The sequence below is a fragment of the Helianthus annuus genome, chromosome 10, assembly GCF_002127325.2.
Source record: "Helianthus annuus cultivar XRQ/B chromosome 10, HanXRQr2.0-SUNRISE, whole genome shotgun sequence".
Lineage (NCBI taxonomy): Eukaryota > Viridiplantae > Streptophyta > Magnoliopsida > Asterales > Asteraceae > Helianthus > Helianthus annuus.
Window position 1 is genome coordinate 124,277,587 of NC_035442.2, and position 19,153 is coordinate 124,296,739.

Sequence of the window (19,153 nt, forward strand, 5' to 3'; positions counted from 1 at the left end):
CAAAGATTTAAGTTCGATTTGGTGTACGGAATAACATAAAATCAACATCCGATCTTCATTCAGAACATATAATAACAAAGATTTATGTTCGACTTGGTGTATTTACCTTTGATCTTGATTCAAAGCATCATTCTTTGTATTCCAACCATCCTTGAACTACATAAAATAAAATAGTAGCACAATTAAATAGTATACGTATCTAATAGATATAATAAGATCTGTTACTAATTTGAACTTATACACTTACCAGGTTCTTAGCATCTTCCATCTCAATTTGAGCAGTTATATGTCGATCAAACTTGGAGTCTTCAGTGTCCTAAAAAAATGACACCATAAATAAAAAAAAATAAGAATACAACAATGTACTGGTTGTTAAAGTTTGTTAGTATATATTAAAAAAATAGTTACATACATTAAAAATAGACTCAAAATTTGAAAGTTGAAAGTCACCAACACTATCACCAGAAAGATCTTGTTCAACATGACTTTCGTTAGTCTCATGTTTCTCCTTGTGTTTAGACTACATATAAAAAATCCACATTAGTAACAATGTTAAAATAAAGTTCAACTAATAAGATAGTATTAATAAATAATTAATAATAAATTATATAACACTAACCGCAGTCAATAAATCAAATCCTTCATCTCCATAAATAGAATCGTCCAAAACAACAACTTCAACGTTCTTGAAATATATTTCAGTAAATGTTAAGTGATTAAAAATAGATACCTCGAAAGTTTTATATCCAACACTCGTAAACAACAAAGTAGAGCGGGTATCTAACGAAATATCGTCAATCAGCTTAGAGAAACCATCAGTGAAGGCACTTATGTCGGGCCATCCCTCCATCTTAACATTCCAATACCTATTTCCAACATACAGAGTTGCCTCTCCACCTTTAAACCTTTCCCCGTAAAAATCTTTTCAGAATTTGTCAGCCAGGAACTGAAAATTATTTACAAAATAACATAAACAAACCGTAAAAAAACAAAAAAAAAATTCTAAAACAGACTTATTATATTATAAATATGACTTACAATAAAGGTATCATCAGGAGCAACCTTAGAGATGAAGGAGTTCTCGAAAACACATGATTTAAATACAGAAACATAAAATGTCGATGTTCCAATAGCCTTGACCAATAGATAATCATTCTTTTTGAGACCAGAATCTTTAACGAATTTGGTGAATCCATCACCTAAGGCAGGTCCCGGAACATTTCTTTTAAGTTTAACGACCCAGGATAAGTCATCATCAATAAGTTCAAAACATTGACCATATGGAACTTTTCCTCCCCACAATAAGCTTGCAAAATCATACGGTATTTCCTATGAATCGAAACAAAAAACATATAAGCTTAAATAACTTATTGTCTGTTGATAAAATGAAAACCAAAGAAACATACAAAAAATATAGGATCATAGTCATCAATCAACTTTAAAAACGAAGGAGCGTTGTTTTTAGGATCCATAACTGCAAAGGAAATAATGAATTTTCTAAAAAAATATAACGGTAACTTATTTATAGAAGCAATGTCTAATTACAGAAACCGAGTTATAATTGAGAATACAAAAATTAACCTTAAAAACAGTAATGTGTTTATGGAAACAAAAACCTCTTTAGAAAGAAATTAAAGGTATCTTTAAGCCTAAATAGAAAACCTCATAACTGACAAAACTAACAATATGAACTTCAAAAGATAATGACATAAAGTTTCAAAATTATGCCTAAACAGAAAATTTAATAAGAAATAAGAAATAAGAAAGAGTATACATATCAAAAAAACAAACAATACCAACAACATTTAGCTAACTTGTTTTGGTAGACGAACATTCCGAGTGCGAATTTCAAAAAAGATTGAGGGTTCACCATGGGAAAATACAAACAATAAATCATTCAGAACATATATTACTAATTTAAAAAAAATAGTGACACAAAATTTAATAAGAAATAAGAAAGACTATACATCAAAAAACAAACAATACCAACAACATTTAACTAACCTGTTTTGGTAGACGAACATTCCGAGTACGAATTTCACAAAAGATTGACGGTCAACCATGGGAAAATACAAACCATAAATCATTCAGAACATATATTACTAATTTAAAAAAAATTACTGAACAGAAAGGATAAAATTAAATATTACAAACTTAAAAAAGATTAAAAAAATATAAAATTTAACTAACCTCTTTTGTTTGTGGAATTATCGGAGTCCGATTTTTATCACAGATTACGGAATCACATGAAAAAATAAACCTAAAAACCAATCTTCAGATCTAAAAAACTTCACATCAAACAATAACCTAATAGATTATGTAACACATAGATCTAGACGATTACAGCCAAATTAAACCTAATCAATAAACCAAAAACGATAAGATTCGCAATCAAAGAGCTAATAAGCCTAAATTCGTAAATACAAAGTATATGTGAGATTGAAAGGAAAAGATTACCAGTAATCAAATCTTGATAGACCAACATGATGATGCTTCTGGAAAACGGTGGAAACAAAGAGAGCATCGAATCGGATTAACATACCTGCAACTTATGTTTACGGATCTACAAAAAAAAATAAGAACAATGACAAACTTAGTATCAATCGAATCAGTTTGTAAAAAAATCAACATCTATATAATCGAATAACACAAAGAAACCATATTTAGCTTTGATTTGGTAGATTTACCTTTGAATTTGATCAAATCTTGATAAATCTAAACACAAAAAACTAAATCAAAACTTTTTAATAGACAAAAAAAAAAAAAAAAAAAAAAACCTCAGTTGTCCGACCAAAAGCATCCCACGTTCAGACACCATCAAATGAATATAGTCCTTCAAGCCCTAGAAAAAAGACGTACAGGTAGAATTTTTTCGGTGCTTATCATCAAAATACTTCTTGCTAACATGAATCTGTTATGGAACAACAACGACAAAGATGTGAGGTAGATTATATGTGAAGAAACAAAATAACATCAGAAAGAGAAATCAAAAGAATGAAATTAAAATCTACGCTAAGAAAAATAGATTGAAGGGTAAAACCACATACCTTCAATAGCGGAAGAAGATCTTATTAGAGAGATGAGAAATCGCTGTGACGTCCAGAAAGGTTGAGTTGATCTAGGGTTTGGTTTTAGGGTTGTGAAGATTATTGAAGAGTATGGAAGAAGAATTAGAAAAAAAGACATATATAAAGGATCCATCATGATCATGGTTGTAAAACAAGGTTTCCAAGGCCGAGTACTCCCCGAGTAGTCGCTACAAGGTAGGCTGCCGAGGCGACTTTCTTCGACTCCGCCTAATTACTCGAACTCGGTCAAACGCGGTCAACTTTGGCCATAATTGGATCTAGTAGGTCAACTCGGGCCTACTTTGACTTAAATAATAATAAAAAATTAATTTCTATGCCTCTCATATTAAGGAATGAATATCATTTTCACATATTTTGTTATAAATATTAGTTAATTTATGTTATTTGACATATATTTAATCTCCAAAAAGTAATTTCTGTATAATTTACATGTCCGAGTACTCCCCGAGTACTCTCCGTCTAGACCGAGTACTCTCAACTCCCCGGTCGACCGACTAGGGAGCGCCTAGCGACTTTTGCAACCATGATCATGATTGATCCAAATCCAAAAGTCCGACCCGATGCTTTCTGGATCCCGTGTCCATTGTGAATTTGTGTGATTTCCCTCCTAAACTAAATTGCCACATCAGCCAAGATGGCCAAATACAAATGCCACCTAGCCCAAATCCATCTCATTTATATATATATATATATATATATATATATATATATATATATATATATATATATATATATATATATATAAGTCCTATTGTGCAAACCAAAACGTATCATCCCTGTTCAAGTTACAGGTAAGTCCTATTGTGCAAAGAAGAGTGTATCATCCTTGTTCAAGTTATATTCTGCATAAAAACCTAAATCCTACTATACGATGATCAGGTTAAAGGCTTGATTATCACATCCTTGGCTGAATATTCATGTTGCCATATGTCCATAGAGTCCATTGTGCATAATTGTCATGTACTATCAACACCTACATTATAACTAATTCCTATTATGCATAATTGTCTTGTGCCATCAACACCTACATTGTAACTGAATCCTACAATAAACCAACATCAAAGTGATATTACCAAGATTGCAAGTATCAAACAACAACCAATAACATGCTATGATCAAATGCATTCTGCCAACATGAACCAGCAATAACAGTAGATAAACAAACATGCTTACATCAACAACAATATCACACAAGAAGCAATAATTGTAGAAACATCCAGTTACTAGTTTAAAAACATTCAATAGTTACATATTTATTAAACGATTGCACAATGGGTTAACCATGATCATTAACAGCTAAAACCCAAAAATGATCAAGCAAAATACCCATTACCATAATTAAAGTTAGTTTCTAAATATGCATCAAATATAGGGGTTTTGATCACCCTAAGGCTGGAGGGTGTGGGATAAAGCCCCTAGGAGCTTTATCACGACACGTCAGCGTCACGTCAGATCCACGTCAGCAAGGGGGCTTTATCACGCCTTCTTTTAACTTGCAGGGTGTGGGATAAAGCACCCCTATTAAACAAAATTAAAAAAAAAAAAAAAAAAGATTTCATTGGTTGAAAATAGGTGGGCCCCGCCTACACCCCCCCCCCTTTCTCCCGTTAACATGTTGGAGAAGGCACCATGGCGCCCCCCGTTTAAATGGTTGGGTATGGACGGTGGCGCTCCATAGGCGCTATCGGAGGTGAGGTGGCAGGGGTGGCGCCCTCCACACCCTCCGGCCTAAACAACACCAACACTCTAATACCGCACAATGTTGATTCTAACTCTGACACGACCCCTGTTAACCACCACCTCAACACTAGCACTCCGGGCCCACGCTGGCTTCAGAGTTTGGCTTAGGCATTCCCCGGGAAACCATACCGCCGGCTGCCACTTGACAGTCGTGCTACCACAAGAGCAGAACTCTCTGGTGTAAACACACGGTGAGACGAAAACCCGGGTGGGCTTAAGATAGAGCCTGACACCTCTGCAAGGAGGCTAGCATTTATCTATCATTGCCTAATCCACCAAAGTGACACAAGTAGGAATTGAACTTGAGATAACTCATACAATTGTAAACAAACTCACCTATTAAATCAAACTTTATCTTAACTCACTCGAGTAGTCAAGTGTTTCAATATTATGAAATATAAGATTTTTTCTAGGTTGCCATACATATGTTTTCACTTTTTGTTATTTTAAAAGCTTATGTGAAATATATGATTACGTAGATCTTTGGGCTCAAGAACAATATTATGAAATATATGATTACGTAGATCTTTGGGCTCAAGAACAATAAAATTGATTTGTCATCAAGCCATGTGACTATCACGTGACATACTTAGTCGTGAAGTGTAGAGGTTCATATCGTTAAGTGTTGGGGTTCATGACGAGGTATATGCTTGGATGGTCAATGGGAAGACCCTGCTATAGGTGGGTCAAGTAACTAAGACATTGGTCATGTCCGAAAGGATCTACACACAGAGGTTCCGTACATGATAATTGGCATAGTGATGTTAGATGCTCCCACGAGAGCAAGTATTTAACAGCAGTATATTAAAAGGCAGTTTGCCGCATTAAACTACACTACCTATAGCAAGTATTTTACAGTGGTATATTAAGAGGCAGTTTGCCGCGTTAAACCACACTTCTACACATACGCATGTCTTTTAGAGTACGGTAAGTGGTATTATATTGAGTTAGTGTAGATCTCTTTACAAGGACGGATCCAGCCCTGTTTTGTGGGTTCCCAAGAAGTAGAACCCACTAAGTTTGGAAAAAAAAATAGTGTGAACCTTGTATGATTTGGAAAAAAGTAGTAAGAATCTACCAAGAGGAACCCTTTCCCGGATCTATCATTTTCTCTTGCGTGTAGAATCCCTTGTCACGATTACTTTTGGCAGTGGTCTTTCACCAAGGCACCAGTTATGTTATGAGAATTAGATCCTGCTTTGGTTCATCCACGGTATCACTTATGTCATAATCCCCTTGGTAGGCAAGGCCAATTATGCTAGCCGCATCGTAGTCACCAAGAACTAATATAAAAGGTTGCAAAAGGCGTGGGAGACTTGCAAAACCAAATCTTTGGGTTTGATACATTGTAATAAATAAGAAGTAATTCAAACCATGACAAAAATGGTAAATTCTCATTCAACCTTTTCGCTCAAAAATGTATCTTGGCAAATAACAGCCATATGACAACAAAACAAATTGTTAATTATTTCTACTTCTCATGATAGTTTTAGATACATGAAACTGTAGTACTCATGGAAGAATAGAGCAAAAATGAAATTTTAAAAATGTTACTTCTTTACCTCCTCGTATTCAGCCTCCGGGGCTTGTTCACCGCCTTGTGATCCACCCGATCCCGACTCCGAACCACCACCACCTTGCATATGTTGTCCAATCTTCGACTGCGCCTTGTTCGCAGCGTCTATCTTAGCCTGAATCTCCGCAGCATCCTCACTATCCGCTGCTTTCCTCAAATCAGCCACCGCACTCTCGATTTCAGCCACCACGTCACTCGGAAGCTTATCTCTATACTCATTCAAATTCTTCTCGACGCTGTAAACGGTAGTGTCGGCATTATTTTTAGCGTCAATAAGTGCCTTCCTCTCAGCGTCCTTCTGGGCATGAAGCTCGGCATCCCTAACCATCTTCTCAATCTCATCGTCCGATAGACCTCCTGAGGACCTAATTGTAATTTGCTGTTCTTTACCAGTGGCTTTATCTTTGGCTGAAACTGTAACAATGCCGTTTGCATCAATGTCGAATGTCACCTCGATTTGTGGCATGCCTCTTGGCGCAGGCGGGATACCCATGAGGTCAAATTCACCTAACAGCTTGTTGTCAGATGCCATTTCGCGCTCACCTTGCAACACTTTGATACCCACTTGCACTTGGTTATCAGCTGCAGTCGAAAACGTCTACGCACAAAAGCTCAAGTTATAACTTAAAAGTGTGTGTGTGTGTGTGTAGATATACATATGTGTGTGTGTGTGAGAGAGAGAGAGAGAGAGAAGGTTAACGTACAATAGCCCCTTAACATGCGGCAGTACGCGACTTCATTTTTAAAATACCCACATCATAATACATAATTATGCATGTTATTTGCATAATTACGCATGGGATGGGTTAAAACCCTAATTACGCATGTTATTTGCATAATTACGCATGAGTTGGGTTAACCCTGATTACGCACGTTATTTGCATAATTACACACGTTATATTGGTGGTCGCGTACCGTTGCACGTTAATAGCCTTTTGTATTTAAACCTTTCACTGTATGTATATATAAACATAAGTTGGAAAAAACTTTACTAATGATTTACCTGACTTTTCTTGGTTGGGATTGTGGTGTTCCGGCCAATAAGCTTGGTGAAAATGCCACCAAGCGTCTCGATACCGAGCGATAAAGGAGTGACATCAAGTAAAAGCAGTTCTTTAACATCACCGCGAAGAATGCCACCTTGGATAGCTGCTCCCATAGCAACTGCTTCATCGGGATTCACCCCTTTGCTAGGACTCTTCCCGAAAATTTCCGTAACGACATCCTGAACTTTCGGAACACGTGTCATCCCACCGACAAGGAGAACTTCATCGATTTCCTTGGTTGTGACACCGGCATCTTTCACGCAGTTTTTGCATGGGTTCTTGGTCCTCTCGATCAGAGCACTTACTAGCGCCTCGAATTTGGATCGTGTAAGAGTGATGTTCAAATGCTTTGCACCCGATGCATCGGCGGTGATAAATGGCAAGTTGATGTCGGTTTGTGTTGTCGATGATAACTCGATTTTAGCTTTTTCGGCAGCTTCCCTAAGTCTCTGGAGGGCAAGTCTGTCTTTTGTCAAGTCTATTCCTTCTGCGGTTTTAAACTCACCAACCAAGAAATCCAACAACGCGTTATCGAAATCCTCTCCTCCAAGGAACGTGTCACCGTTTGTTGCTTTCACCTGTAGAGACAAAAAGATTAGTACATATCATATATATATATATCATAACCAGAAAACTTATATACCTCGAAAACACCATTAGATATCTCCAAGATGGAAACATCAAACGTTCCACCACCGAGATCAAAAACAGCAATGAGACCCTCTTTGTTATTCAACCCGTACGAAAGTGCAGCAGCTGTCGGCTCATTTATGATCCTCTGAACATCTAAACCAGCAATTTTTCCAGCATCTTTAGTAGCTTGTCTTTGCGCGTCATTGAAATAAGCAGGTACGGTAATGACGGCTTTATTAATCGTTTTCCCAAGATAAGCTTCAGCGGTTTCTTTCATTTTGGTAAGAACAAAAGCACCGATCTGGCTTGGAGAATACTTCTGTCCATTGGCCTCGACCCACGCATCTCCATTTGGAGCCCTGACGATTTTATATGGAACCATACCCATTTCTTTCTGTGTTTGTTGATCATCGAATCGTCTTCCGATCAAACGCTTGGTACCGAATACCGTGTTTGTTGGGTTAGTGACGGCTTGACGTTTAGCGGGAGTACCTATGATTAACTCCCCTTTTTGGTTAAAAGCCACGACTGACGGAGTTGTACGCGCTCCTTCGGCATTCTCAATAACTTTTGCACTCTGAATATAAGAAGTAAGAACATCAACAAATATATTTAATACTTAATAGATGGTAAAACTTAAAACTTGTAGGTCCTTCAAACATTTGAAATACAGATCATACCTTGCCCTCCATGACTGAAACACAAGAATTTGTGGTACCCAGATCAATCCCAATAACTTCATTTCCGAGAGGTCGTGAACTGTATCAGAGGCGATTTATTAGCTAGATTGAAAAGAGCTGAAAAAACATGCATATGCAAAATAGTAGACGCGTGGTACCTGAAAGGTCTGGCAATTACACCAAACTTGCGACTTAAATGTGACCCGGTAAATGATGGTTTAGCTCCACTTAACTGCATATAGATTCATGGTGTTACATTCATAAACAGTTTTCAAAAGGTTTATTGACATATTAAAACAGGACAATACTAAAACAGGACATTATACTTATAATTATACAGCATAAAACAACAATCAAACATATCCTTCGTGATTCGTTTGAGTAGCAGACACAGTAAGTAAGCAGCCAATTATCCAACAAATAATAACTAGACTCTTACAACCGCCATCTTAATCAAAACAGTATAAAAATACAAATCCCAGTACAAACTACACATCAAATTTGACAATAACTATTTCACTAAATACAAAAAAGAGCATACAACTTATGAACTTCAAATCATCATACTAGAAACAATCTAAAAGCTAAAATAGGAGTCCAGATGTGTACTACCAGTAGTAAAACATCTGAATTTGCAAAGATATTCACGTTACTTATAAAATCATATCCAAACAAACAAAAATAAAGAAGCTAAACATCATACACCGTCCGTTTACTCCAACGGCATCAGATCAATTTGATCCAACAATTTAACAACTAGAATCTTATAATAAGATAAGACAACCAAAACACACAGTATCAAAACACAAATCTAACTACACATTGAGCATCAAACTTGACAATAATTTAATTTGTTAAACACAAAAACAGACATACAACTTATGAACTTCAAATCATCATATGAGAAACAAACTAAAACCTACAAACTATAGTACCAATAGTAGAACATCTGATTATGCAGATGAACAAGCTACGTGAGTGAAGGAGATATTCAGGTTACTTCAAAAATAATATACACATTCGTTTTCTCCGATTTATAACAAATAAACAGCTTACGGATTTAATATTAGATCAATTCATCCACTAGGTAAACATCAAACAAATAAGCTAAAATCATATACCATTCGTTTCCTCAAATTTAACAGATCAATTCATGTATTAAGCAAACATAAATACAGATATGAATATAGATCTATAGAGACAGAAAATGTGAAAGTGGAGATGAGAAGCTTACGGATTTGAAGGCGGTGAAAGAAGCAGATGCGACGTCTCGGCGACGAAGAGATCTGAGCAGCGTAGCGGTAGCCATTGATGGATGAGTGGAAGAGAATGAATGAATGTGGTGTGAAATTAGGGTTTAGGGTTTTGGGAAAAAAAGGGGAGAATAAATTGAGGTGGCCCTGCTTGGAGAAGGGGCTATTGACTAAATTAGGTTTTACGAACCTTCTAGATACTACACTACCAAATAAACCTTTTTCTTTTTTCTTTTTTTTAGAAAAAAAAAACTGCAATTTTTCTATTTTTTTAGAAAAGAATTGCAAATAAAAACCTCTTCTTTTGAGTTTTGACCATTCGACTAGTATGAAACAAACGAAAATGTCAAGTTTCAATTTTGACGGACATCTTTTATTTAGATATATATAGTTATATTAAAAAAAAAACTATTTCACAAACATCAAACTGTTTGATGAAATAAAGGATTTTATAGAACATGACTTTTTTATATATTAAAAATGGTGCGTTGTCAACTTTATCGAGGAAAATGACCAGTAAGATTGTGACATCTAATTTGTTGAATATGTTCATTTTTCTTCATTTAAACAAGTGTATTTAAAAGTAAGCCAAAAAGCAAATCAAGATGAATATTATTGTGATTTCCAATATATGGGTTAAGTTATTCTATTATTCTATAAAAGCTCCTAAAAATAGGAAGTGTACAAAGATATAATAGATTGCAAAATATAACACAATGCCGAAAAATATAACACATTGTCAAGGAAAAAAGACACAATGATACTAAACAAAAATTCTAAAATCTACAACCTATAAATCCAAAAGTGAAAACCTAAAATCTCATATCATATAGTTCGATAAGACGGTTTCAATACCGCTGAATGAGGTCAATCGAAGTCCGTTTGACACCCATTGTATGACTTCTTATTTTTTGGATCACGTAAATGTGATTGATTCAACTTAATTTTTAAAAAAAGTTAATTTTATTTCAAATAAAATAAATAAATATTCTCTTATATACTTAAGTATGTATTAAAAGAGGTTATCATTTCAATAATTTAGCTTTTTAAATTATAATAATGATTGATTGATAAAATTCATAATAATCAACTTTTGTCAATCAAATAAACTTGTCTAGAGCTCTAGGCCCCTTCTTAATCAATGTTAGTTCGATTAATTCAATTATAAATAACTGAAATTTCCACAAACTCGAATGTATACAATGGTGAGTTTGCATTCAATTTTACAAAGGATCAACTAACCAAAAAATGAAAAAAAAAAAAAAATCAACAAATCAAGTGCTTACCACGCTACAATCAGGTCTAAACAGGCTTGATCATGGCAAATCAGACCGAACAAAGTTATGCAGTAACTATGAACAACATTACACCAAGAAAAAACAATCACGAAACGGTTCAAATCTTGATTCGGGTCAGAGCCGAAGGTACCCGCCTCGTTCTTCAGGCACGGTTCTTTTAAGAAAAGATCTCCGGTTAAGAGACCAACTTCGTTTTATAGTTCTTTGTCTTCTCCAAGCCGTTATTTTGGTGTAAAGAAACGGGAACAGGAAACATAAAAGCACGAGACCTAACGTTCCCAAACAAACAAACATCACGTTTCTGAAACCGTCTGCTAGCGCTGGATCTCTTTGTCCCGTCCAAGGAACGCCTCCCACGTTCATCCCGAAAACTGTTACAATTCAAAAGTCAAATCAAGATTTAACAAAAGACGGTTTGGACAGAACTTGTTGTTTTAGCACACGTCAGGTTGGTTTGACCTGTAAACATAGTTGGACAACTTTCAACCCGTTAAACCTAGTTGACCCATGCCTCTGTCAGCTAATATTTTTTTATTTGACCCGTTAAACAATAACCGAGAGCCATCTATAATAACGGGCTAGCTCCCTATACAAAGGGAGTTTGACTTTCGACATCAAATACGTTCCTTCTCAATCCAAGATCTACGTAAATCTATCACGTTTTATGATAAATTTGTTGCCTTGAAATTTATCAATGCTGAAAGTTTAACAGCAAGATCAAACAATTCTTAAAAATCGATACGGTACTTAATTAAATAAAAGTTCAAACGAGTTTGTTTGACCTAAAAAGTCAAACTGATAGAATCTAACCTCCTGTGATGATGGAAAGAGGAAGAAATATGATGGAGAGAAACGATAGGTAGTAGAGTTTTCGGTTGATTTGCTCAGCCTGCCAGCTGTCAAGACCGGCCTGAACAGCAGTGACCCGATTAGAGATAAAACCGACATTATCCTTTAACCTTCTCAACCTTCTGATCAACTCTTCCAATGAATTTATGTCTTCACCTGCAAACCAATCCTTTGTGGAACATTTCTCCTTCACTCGTGGAAACACTTGTTCTCCGTGTGTAATCACCTACATTCATCAATGCGTGTAAAACCACAAGACGTTAAGAACCCATTGCATGATCATAATATGTTTTAAAAGTTAAAGAGACCGGTCACCTGCAAGAGCCGTTGCAAGTCTAGATGCATTTTTGGAAATCTTCTATCGTCAAGCATTTGTTTCTTCAAAGCAAAACCACCTGAAAACATTACGATTCATGAAATAAGAATAATATTTGTCTCAACCAACCATTATCCAAACGTTACTATCATCAATAGTAACATACAAACATACCCAGTATAATCTCACTCATAGCAGACTCCAAAAACTATTTTTTGTGCTATCAATAGTAAGATACAAAGTTAAAAGAGTATACGGATGGTCCCTGTGGTTTGCACTTTGTAACGTATTTAGTACCAAACTTTTGCCAAAAGTACATGGATGGTCCCTGTGGTTTGCACTTTGTAACGCATTTGGTCCCCAACGTTTAGTGACTAAATGAGTTGCAAAGTGCAAACCACAGGGACCATCCATGTACTCTTAGCAAAAGTTGGGGACTAAATTAGTCACAAAATGCAAAACTGCAAACCACAAAGACCTTCCATGTACTTTACTCTAAGTTAAAAACTTTACCTTTATCCAAATCAACTTCTACCGAGTCAAGTTCAATCTCAAGCTTGGTAACAACATCCTCGAGATGATCCACATGCGTATCCACAATATGCACAACCAAATTCGAAACCGACTTAGGAACAGGATTATCCGCCTCCTCAGAATGATTCATCGTCAACAAGAAATCAAGAACATGCTCCTTAATCACAAACCCATCGTTCTCCCGGGACCCACTAGGCTTATTACCCGGGCTCTCCACACTCGGGATCTCAGACAACAAAGACTGACCCATTGGCGAAAACCCCAACCGAGGCACCCGACCCAACGACACAGTAATCACCGAATTCTCAGTCACCCGAGCAGCTAACCTAAACGTAAACTTGCTAGCAGGCGGTCCAGGCGAATTAACCCGAAACACAAGTGCCCCATCAACGTGCCCACAATAAGGCCCATTACTAATCAATGCAAGAATATCTTGCAGCTTTAACGGTGGACACAAAACATCAATCAAATATTGTGCAGATTGAGAAAGCTTTTGGTTACCTTTCGGGATTTCGACATGATACCAACAGAATTCTTTCCCATTACCCTCTAACAAATCCCAATCTTTATTGTAGTAATCACCTAACCCATCAAAAATATATGCTTTTAATCTAACTAAACCCGGATATCGGGTTCGGAAAGGGGTCACCTGATTGTTGTGATTACGTACTCGTGCAGATGATGATTCAGCCTCCAATTCATCTCCCTCAATATCCGTACTACCCATATCAAATCACAATCTTCTCGAATTTTATCGAATTAATTTGAATTTAAAAGGATTGGATGAATTGGGGGAAAACAGAGTATACAAACCCTAACTGTGTCTGGAATTCAAGTCATCAAACCCAAATTCGGCACGAGGGTAATCAAATTAAACCCTGAAGATCAACAATCGGTATTGAATGCGTCAAATTCTCCGTGAAATCAGCGATTTCAGGATCGAAAATTGGTGTGGAAAATTGAATTCGAAGTGAATGAATGAATATTCATTCGATTGATGATTGTAAAGAGAATATGATGTAGAAATTGAAGAAAATATTATCAAGATTTCAAGATTGTTGGATGAACAATTGAAATGATTTAAACGTTGAAAAATTAAAGTCAAATAGTGGGTATCCAGCTGGAGCAGTTTCGATGAAGGTTCGTCTTGGTTATTTTTTGAATACTAGTTGTCCAATTCGATCAAGATTTTGCGTAATTATTATTATGTGGTAGTTTATAAGATTTGTATCTGTTTAAATCTATTGTTAAATTGAATAAAAGTGGAGTTGGTGATTTACCAAGTTAGGCTATAGGGTGTGGGGATCATGATTGGGACATGATTTGTCACCTAGGAAAATGAATGGAAGGCTACACCACCCCTTGATTGATCTACCATGGTTTGCATGGATTAAACCATGGCAACCATGGTCCTCCTTTCCATTTTTCAACAAATCATTTCCTTTTTCGTTAGACAAAGATAACAAATAAGGGGTTAATGGTTTGGGTCATGACCACACCCTTAGGGTCTGTTTGGTATGGGGTAATGGAATAGATGAGATAATGGAATGGACGAGGTAATGGAATGGACAACGGAATGAAATGGATCATTTCATTCCATTGTGATGTTTGGTTACTCATATGTGAATAGAATGAATTATTACTTTGTACAATTTGATAAACAAAAAAAGATGAAGTAACGAAACACAACTGTATTAAAAACGACAAAAATATAATTGACTCAATAATAATAATAATAATAATAATAATAATAATAATAATAATAATAGTAATAATAATACTAATAATAATAATATATTAATGATAAAAAATTAGTAATAGATTTTTCATATATATTAATATTAGTATGAATATTAATAAATATAAATATAAATATAAATACAAATAAAAGTATAAGTATAAATAATATAATAATAATAATAATAATAATAATAACATATTTCTTTCCATTCCTTAAGGGAATGGAAAAAAAACACCTACATACCAATGAATGGAAATTATTATATTTGGAAGGAGTTACATTCCCTTGGAATGCTCCATTCCAGTACCACATGATAACCAAACATGTTTATTTTCATTCAATTAGAATGATCCATTCCATTCCATTCCACCTTCCATTCCTTCATACCAAACGCTACCTTAGGGTAGTGATTTTGGATGGTGGATTAGAGGTGAGTTACATGGCACTAACTGTCACACCCCAACCAATGGCGGAAACATCGGGATGAGACGAAGTGTGAAGATTGCTCGAGACATCATAACGCTATTTGTGACAATAATTTAATAATCCAAATTTCATTTCCAAAATAAATTGTCAAAACATTACAAGAAAAGCAAATAACAACATTGTTCAACATAACATAAACAAAATTGATACAACACTTTAAACCTAAACGTCTAAGTGAGTATCTAGGCATCTTTGCTATCCGTTTTCATTTCATCATCATCAACCTGTAACATGTTTAAAAATACAATTCAATGCAAAAGCAAAGGCGAGTATACAAGTTTGGTACGTACATAGCATAAGATAAAAAGTGTGAACAATTCCTCATGGCAAGCATATGATTCAAGATAACATTAAATATGGCATGTGTCTAACATATCAAACCAAGAAAACGCAATATGCTCAAGACATAACCTCAAGTTTACGGGCGGGTCGTTAATCCTATAGCGCTACATATGTCAAGGTTTGGCTCGTACGAAGTTAATGATAAGTTCAACACATAAGAATAACCCAAGTTTAAAGTATCAAGCCATCACATATACAAGCATGTTATAGGAACGTTCATGTGTTTAACAAAGTGTTCATGTGTAAGTTTTCAATAGGTAAACATGTTACACCCCAAAAGTGGTAAAAGTAAAAAGGGGAAATACGAGTATACTCACAAAGTTTGCATACGTTTTCCGATTATCCAATTGTTGACGAGTAGAGATTTAGAGTCCGAATGTATAAGGGTTAAAGTTCAAGTATGTTTAGAGTCGAGATTCGGTGTTTAAAACAACATAAGAATAAGATATGAGAATAACATGGAAAATAATCATTTAGTACATATGATGCTTGTTCTTGACACTAGGAAACTCGAAGGAGTTTAGATGTTTTCATGGAACAAGGTTCCATTAGAATCGTGACAAGTTATCATAGTCTAGGATGATGTAATCTAGTACCCCGACATATGAACACTAGTTCATCATCAAAGATTCGATTATTCGAATAATATATTTAGGTTATATAATATATGTCCAATAGTTCAAGCATGAGGTAGAAGATTAAAATCTTCATTTTGGTACCTCTAAATGTCATAGAAGTCATGTAGGAGGTAGGAAGATCAAGTCTTCCATTTAGGCACCTCTATGTGTTCACCACTACACTTGATGTAAAAAAAACAACCAAGGAGGGTCATGAACATACAATAAAGAATAAGAAATATACACACTAACTAAGAGAAATCATCAAATCATGTGAGGATTGTATGTTTGGACAACCCAAGTTGTTCCATAATCACTCATGTATCAAAGACAAAGTTTGACATGACTTGTGGGTTAAAAACCCTAAACAAAACACCAAGTTTATGAGGTTTAATCCTCTGATTTTAAATGTCTCAACCTTGTTTTTAAGCTTAACCAACCATGGGATAAGTTGTAAGCATTAGGACATAGGTATGAGATGTGTTGGACACAAGTTGCATAGGTTTAAACAAGTTTTTGATGAACATAAAAACAAACAGAAAGTTTATGGACTATTTCGGGGCATTTCCAGGTCTGATTTCTCCAAGGAGAAGTCTAGGAATCGAACCCCATGATTATACAAGCAAGTAGGAAAAAGAATCGAGTGAATCGGATAAGAATTGAGTGAGTTATGCTCATTTTCGTGAAGGGGTGTCAATCTACTCGAACCCTTGCTTTCAGCTACGGTTTGGTGGATGTTTTGTGAGTTTTTAGGGTTGCAAAAGTGGTAGGGAGGCTGGTTATAAGTGGTATTTATAGGGGGAAGGATTAGGGTTTCAATGGGTTGGGCTTTGGAAGTGTTTAGAAGGGGTTACACCTTGAAACTAGCCCACAAAACCCAACTATATGGGCTGAATTTTGCTGAATTGGGGCTGCCATATTTCTTTATTTTTTTATTTTTTTAAAACATTATAATGAGTAATTTTGTTAGTTAAGTTGTGTAATAATGTGCAACAATGTTTCCCCTAACTTGTAACAAGGTGAAATATGAAATAAAACATGATTTAACTAGGTAAAAAGTGTAATGTACAAGTTTTATTTACGAAGCAAGTTCCGTATTTTACAACGATTACAATGAAAGAATGGTTATAAGAACACAAGATTTCCAAATTTAGAATTTCACGTAAGGTTTCTAAATGTAGGAAGTTTGAAAACGCAGGGCGTTACAGTCTCCCCTCCTTTAGGAAATTTCGTCCCGAAATTTATTTAAGAGGAAGGCTTGAAAGAGTTTTTGGCATAAAGGTGATCATTAAGAATTGAAACTTGGGAAGTTTGAAAGTTTTGAAAAGTACCAAATTTTGGAGAACATCAAGGTAGATTTGCAAGGGGAAGTTTTTAAGGATAGTATAAAAAATCATACTTTCGTAAAACCTGTTTATTGAGAGGAACGAAAAGGTTTGTTACTTTAAATAAAGCAATAGAGAGATACTAAGTATAGTTACACAAGAATCAAGAATAGGGAGGCTATTTTATAGGTAATGAGGTAAGTTAGGACTCAAATGTTTAAACAAGCTGGATTGCGAACGAGTTTTGTATAAAATAATACGAGTATAGAATGAACGAATGGCTCTTAAAGAGTACAAGTATGTGAATAGCATAAGTGTTGGATAGATGAACGTAGTGTGTTAAGGATGAAGTCTCGTCATGAATAATCGGATATAATGCGTTTGTGAGTTGCGTGAAGTTGTATTAGGTCCAAAAGGTCTGCAACACACTGAATTTCTCATGGCACGTTTTACGAAAGTTTGGTAACATGGTGAAAACCCTTATATATAGGAAGTACCAGCGGCGTATCCACCATGTTTTGACCACGTTACGTCCGTTTTGTCTTCGGTGTCATGTTACGTTTCGTGTATTACCATACGCAGTAGCACACTCTATGGTTCTCATACGCCTATCACTATAATCCCGTGTGCACCCGTGATTATTTTGATCGTCGCATGGTCCGCATAGCTTGTACTAGTTGTGTATGAATCAGGGTATACATAAAAAGTTTAGAATGTGTACGTACAAGAATATAGTATATAAGCAAGTCCATGTTTAAGTATGTGTGGGACCCACGCAAGCGAATCCCTCAGGTTACGCTCGCGTATAGGTACGAATGTATGAACCATGAGTAAGGATGAAAGTATGAGCATAAGTTTAAGTATGAATACGCATGTATGTATGAGCATAAACATAAAACGTGTAAGTAGTATGTGTATAAGCAGAAGCGTAAAACGTATAAGTAGTATGCGTATAAGTACAAGCATAAAACGTATGAACATAGGTGTAGTTATAAAAAAATAAATATTGCGTATATAGTGTACGTTGAGGCATTGCGGATTAGAAAGGCTAAGTATGTAGATACGAACGATATAAATGGTGTTATCGCGAGATATCGACTAAAACGTGTATGACGATGTGCATGTATAGTTGTTCCAACAAAACGTTGAGTTTATCGAATCAAAATTAGATTGAGCCTGGTTTGAAAGGTAGAATATAGTTTGTATATGTAAAGGAACATAAAGTACTCGTTGGTTATGCAAAACGTATTTTGTAACAAATAGAAATGCTAATTTTGTTTAAAAGGGTTTACGTAATCCGAAAAAAAATGGTCGGTCCCTATGAAGTCTTCTTGCGCACGTGTTTTGTAAATTGGTGTAGGAAAAAGGTTTTCGTTAAAAAGTAAGTTCGTTTCATCAAAGAAGAAATTATGAATTTAGGAGGTTCTTGTGAAAACTAGGATCCTTAGAAGAGAAATTTAGCAAAAGGACTTAGTGATTAAAAAAATTAACAAATGATTTGTTGATGTTGAAAAGGGTATTTGGTAAAACAATCATATAACTTCTATAAGATCTTATAAGTATTTGAGAAAGGTTGGTTGGATTTTGATTAAAAGTAGAAGGTGAGCATGTTTTAGTGATTAAGTCGA

General features: G+C 35.4%; 2 protein-coding genes across 2 annotated transcripts; both read right to left on the reverse strand.

The window, feature by feature from the left end:
* Nucleotides 1–6,204: 6,204 nt before the first annotated feature.
* On the reverse strand, nucleotides 6,205–10,175 carry LOC110884797 (heat shock 70 kDa protein, mitochondrial). Its single transcript, XM_022132514.2, has 6 exons — nucleotides 9,999–10,175; nucleotides 8,923–8,996; nucleotides 8,765–8,843; nucleotides 8,095–8,661; nucleotides 7,409–8,029; nucleotides 6,205–7,003 (listed from the first exon to the last, which is right to left on the reverse strand). The coding sequence occupies exons 1-6, from the start codon at nucleotides 10,071–10,073 to the stop codon at nucleotides 6,380–6,382; spliced, it is 2,040 nt and encodes a 679-aa protein (XP_021988206.1). The 5' UTR covers nucleotides 10,074–10,175; the 3' UTR covers nucleotides 6,205–6,379.
* A 995-nt stretch (nucleotides 10,176–11,170) lies between these two features.
* Nucleotides 11,171–14,184, reverse strand: LOC110884796. Its single transcript, XM_022132513.2, has 4 exons — nucleotides 12,994–14,184; nucleotides 12,480–12,559; nucleotides 12,126–12,390; nucleotides 11,171–11,686 (listed from the first exon to the last, which is right to left on the reverse strand). The coding sequence occupies exons 1-4, from the start codon at nucleotides 13,739–13,741 to the stop codon at nucleotides 11,430–11,432; spliced, it is 1,350 nt and encodes a 449-aa protein (XP_021988205.1). The 5' UTR covers nucleotides 13,742–14,184; the 3' UTR covers nucleotides 11,171–11,429.
* Nucleotides 14,185–19,153: the final 4,969 nt, after the last annotated feature.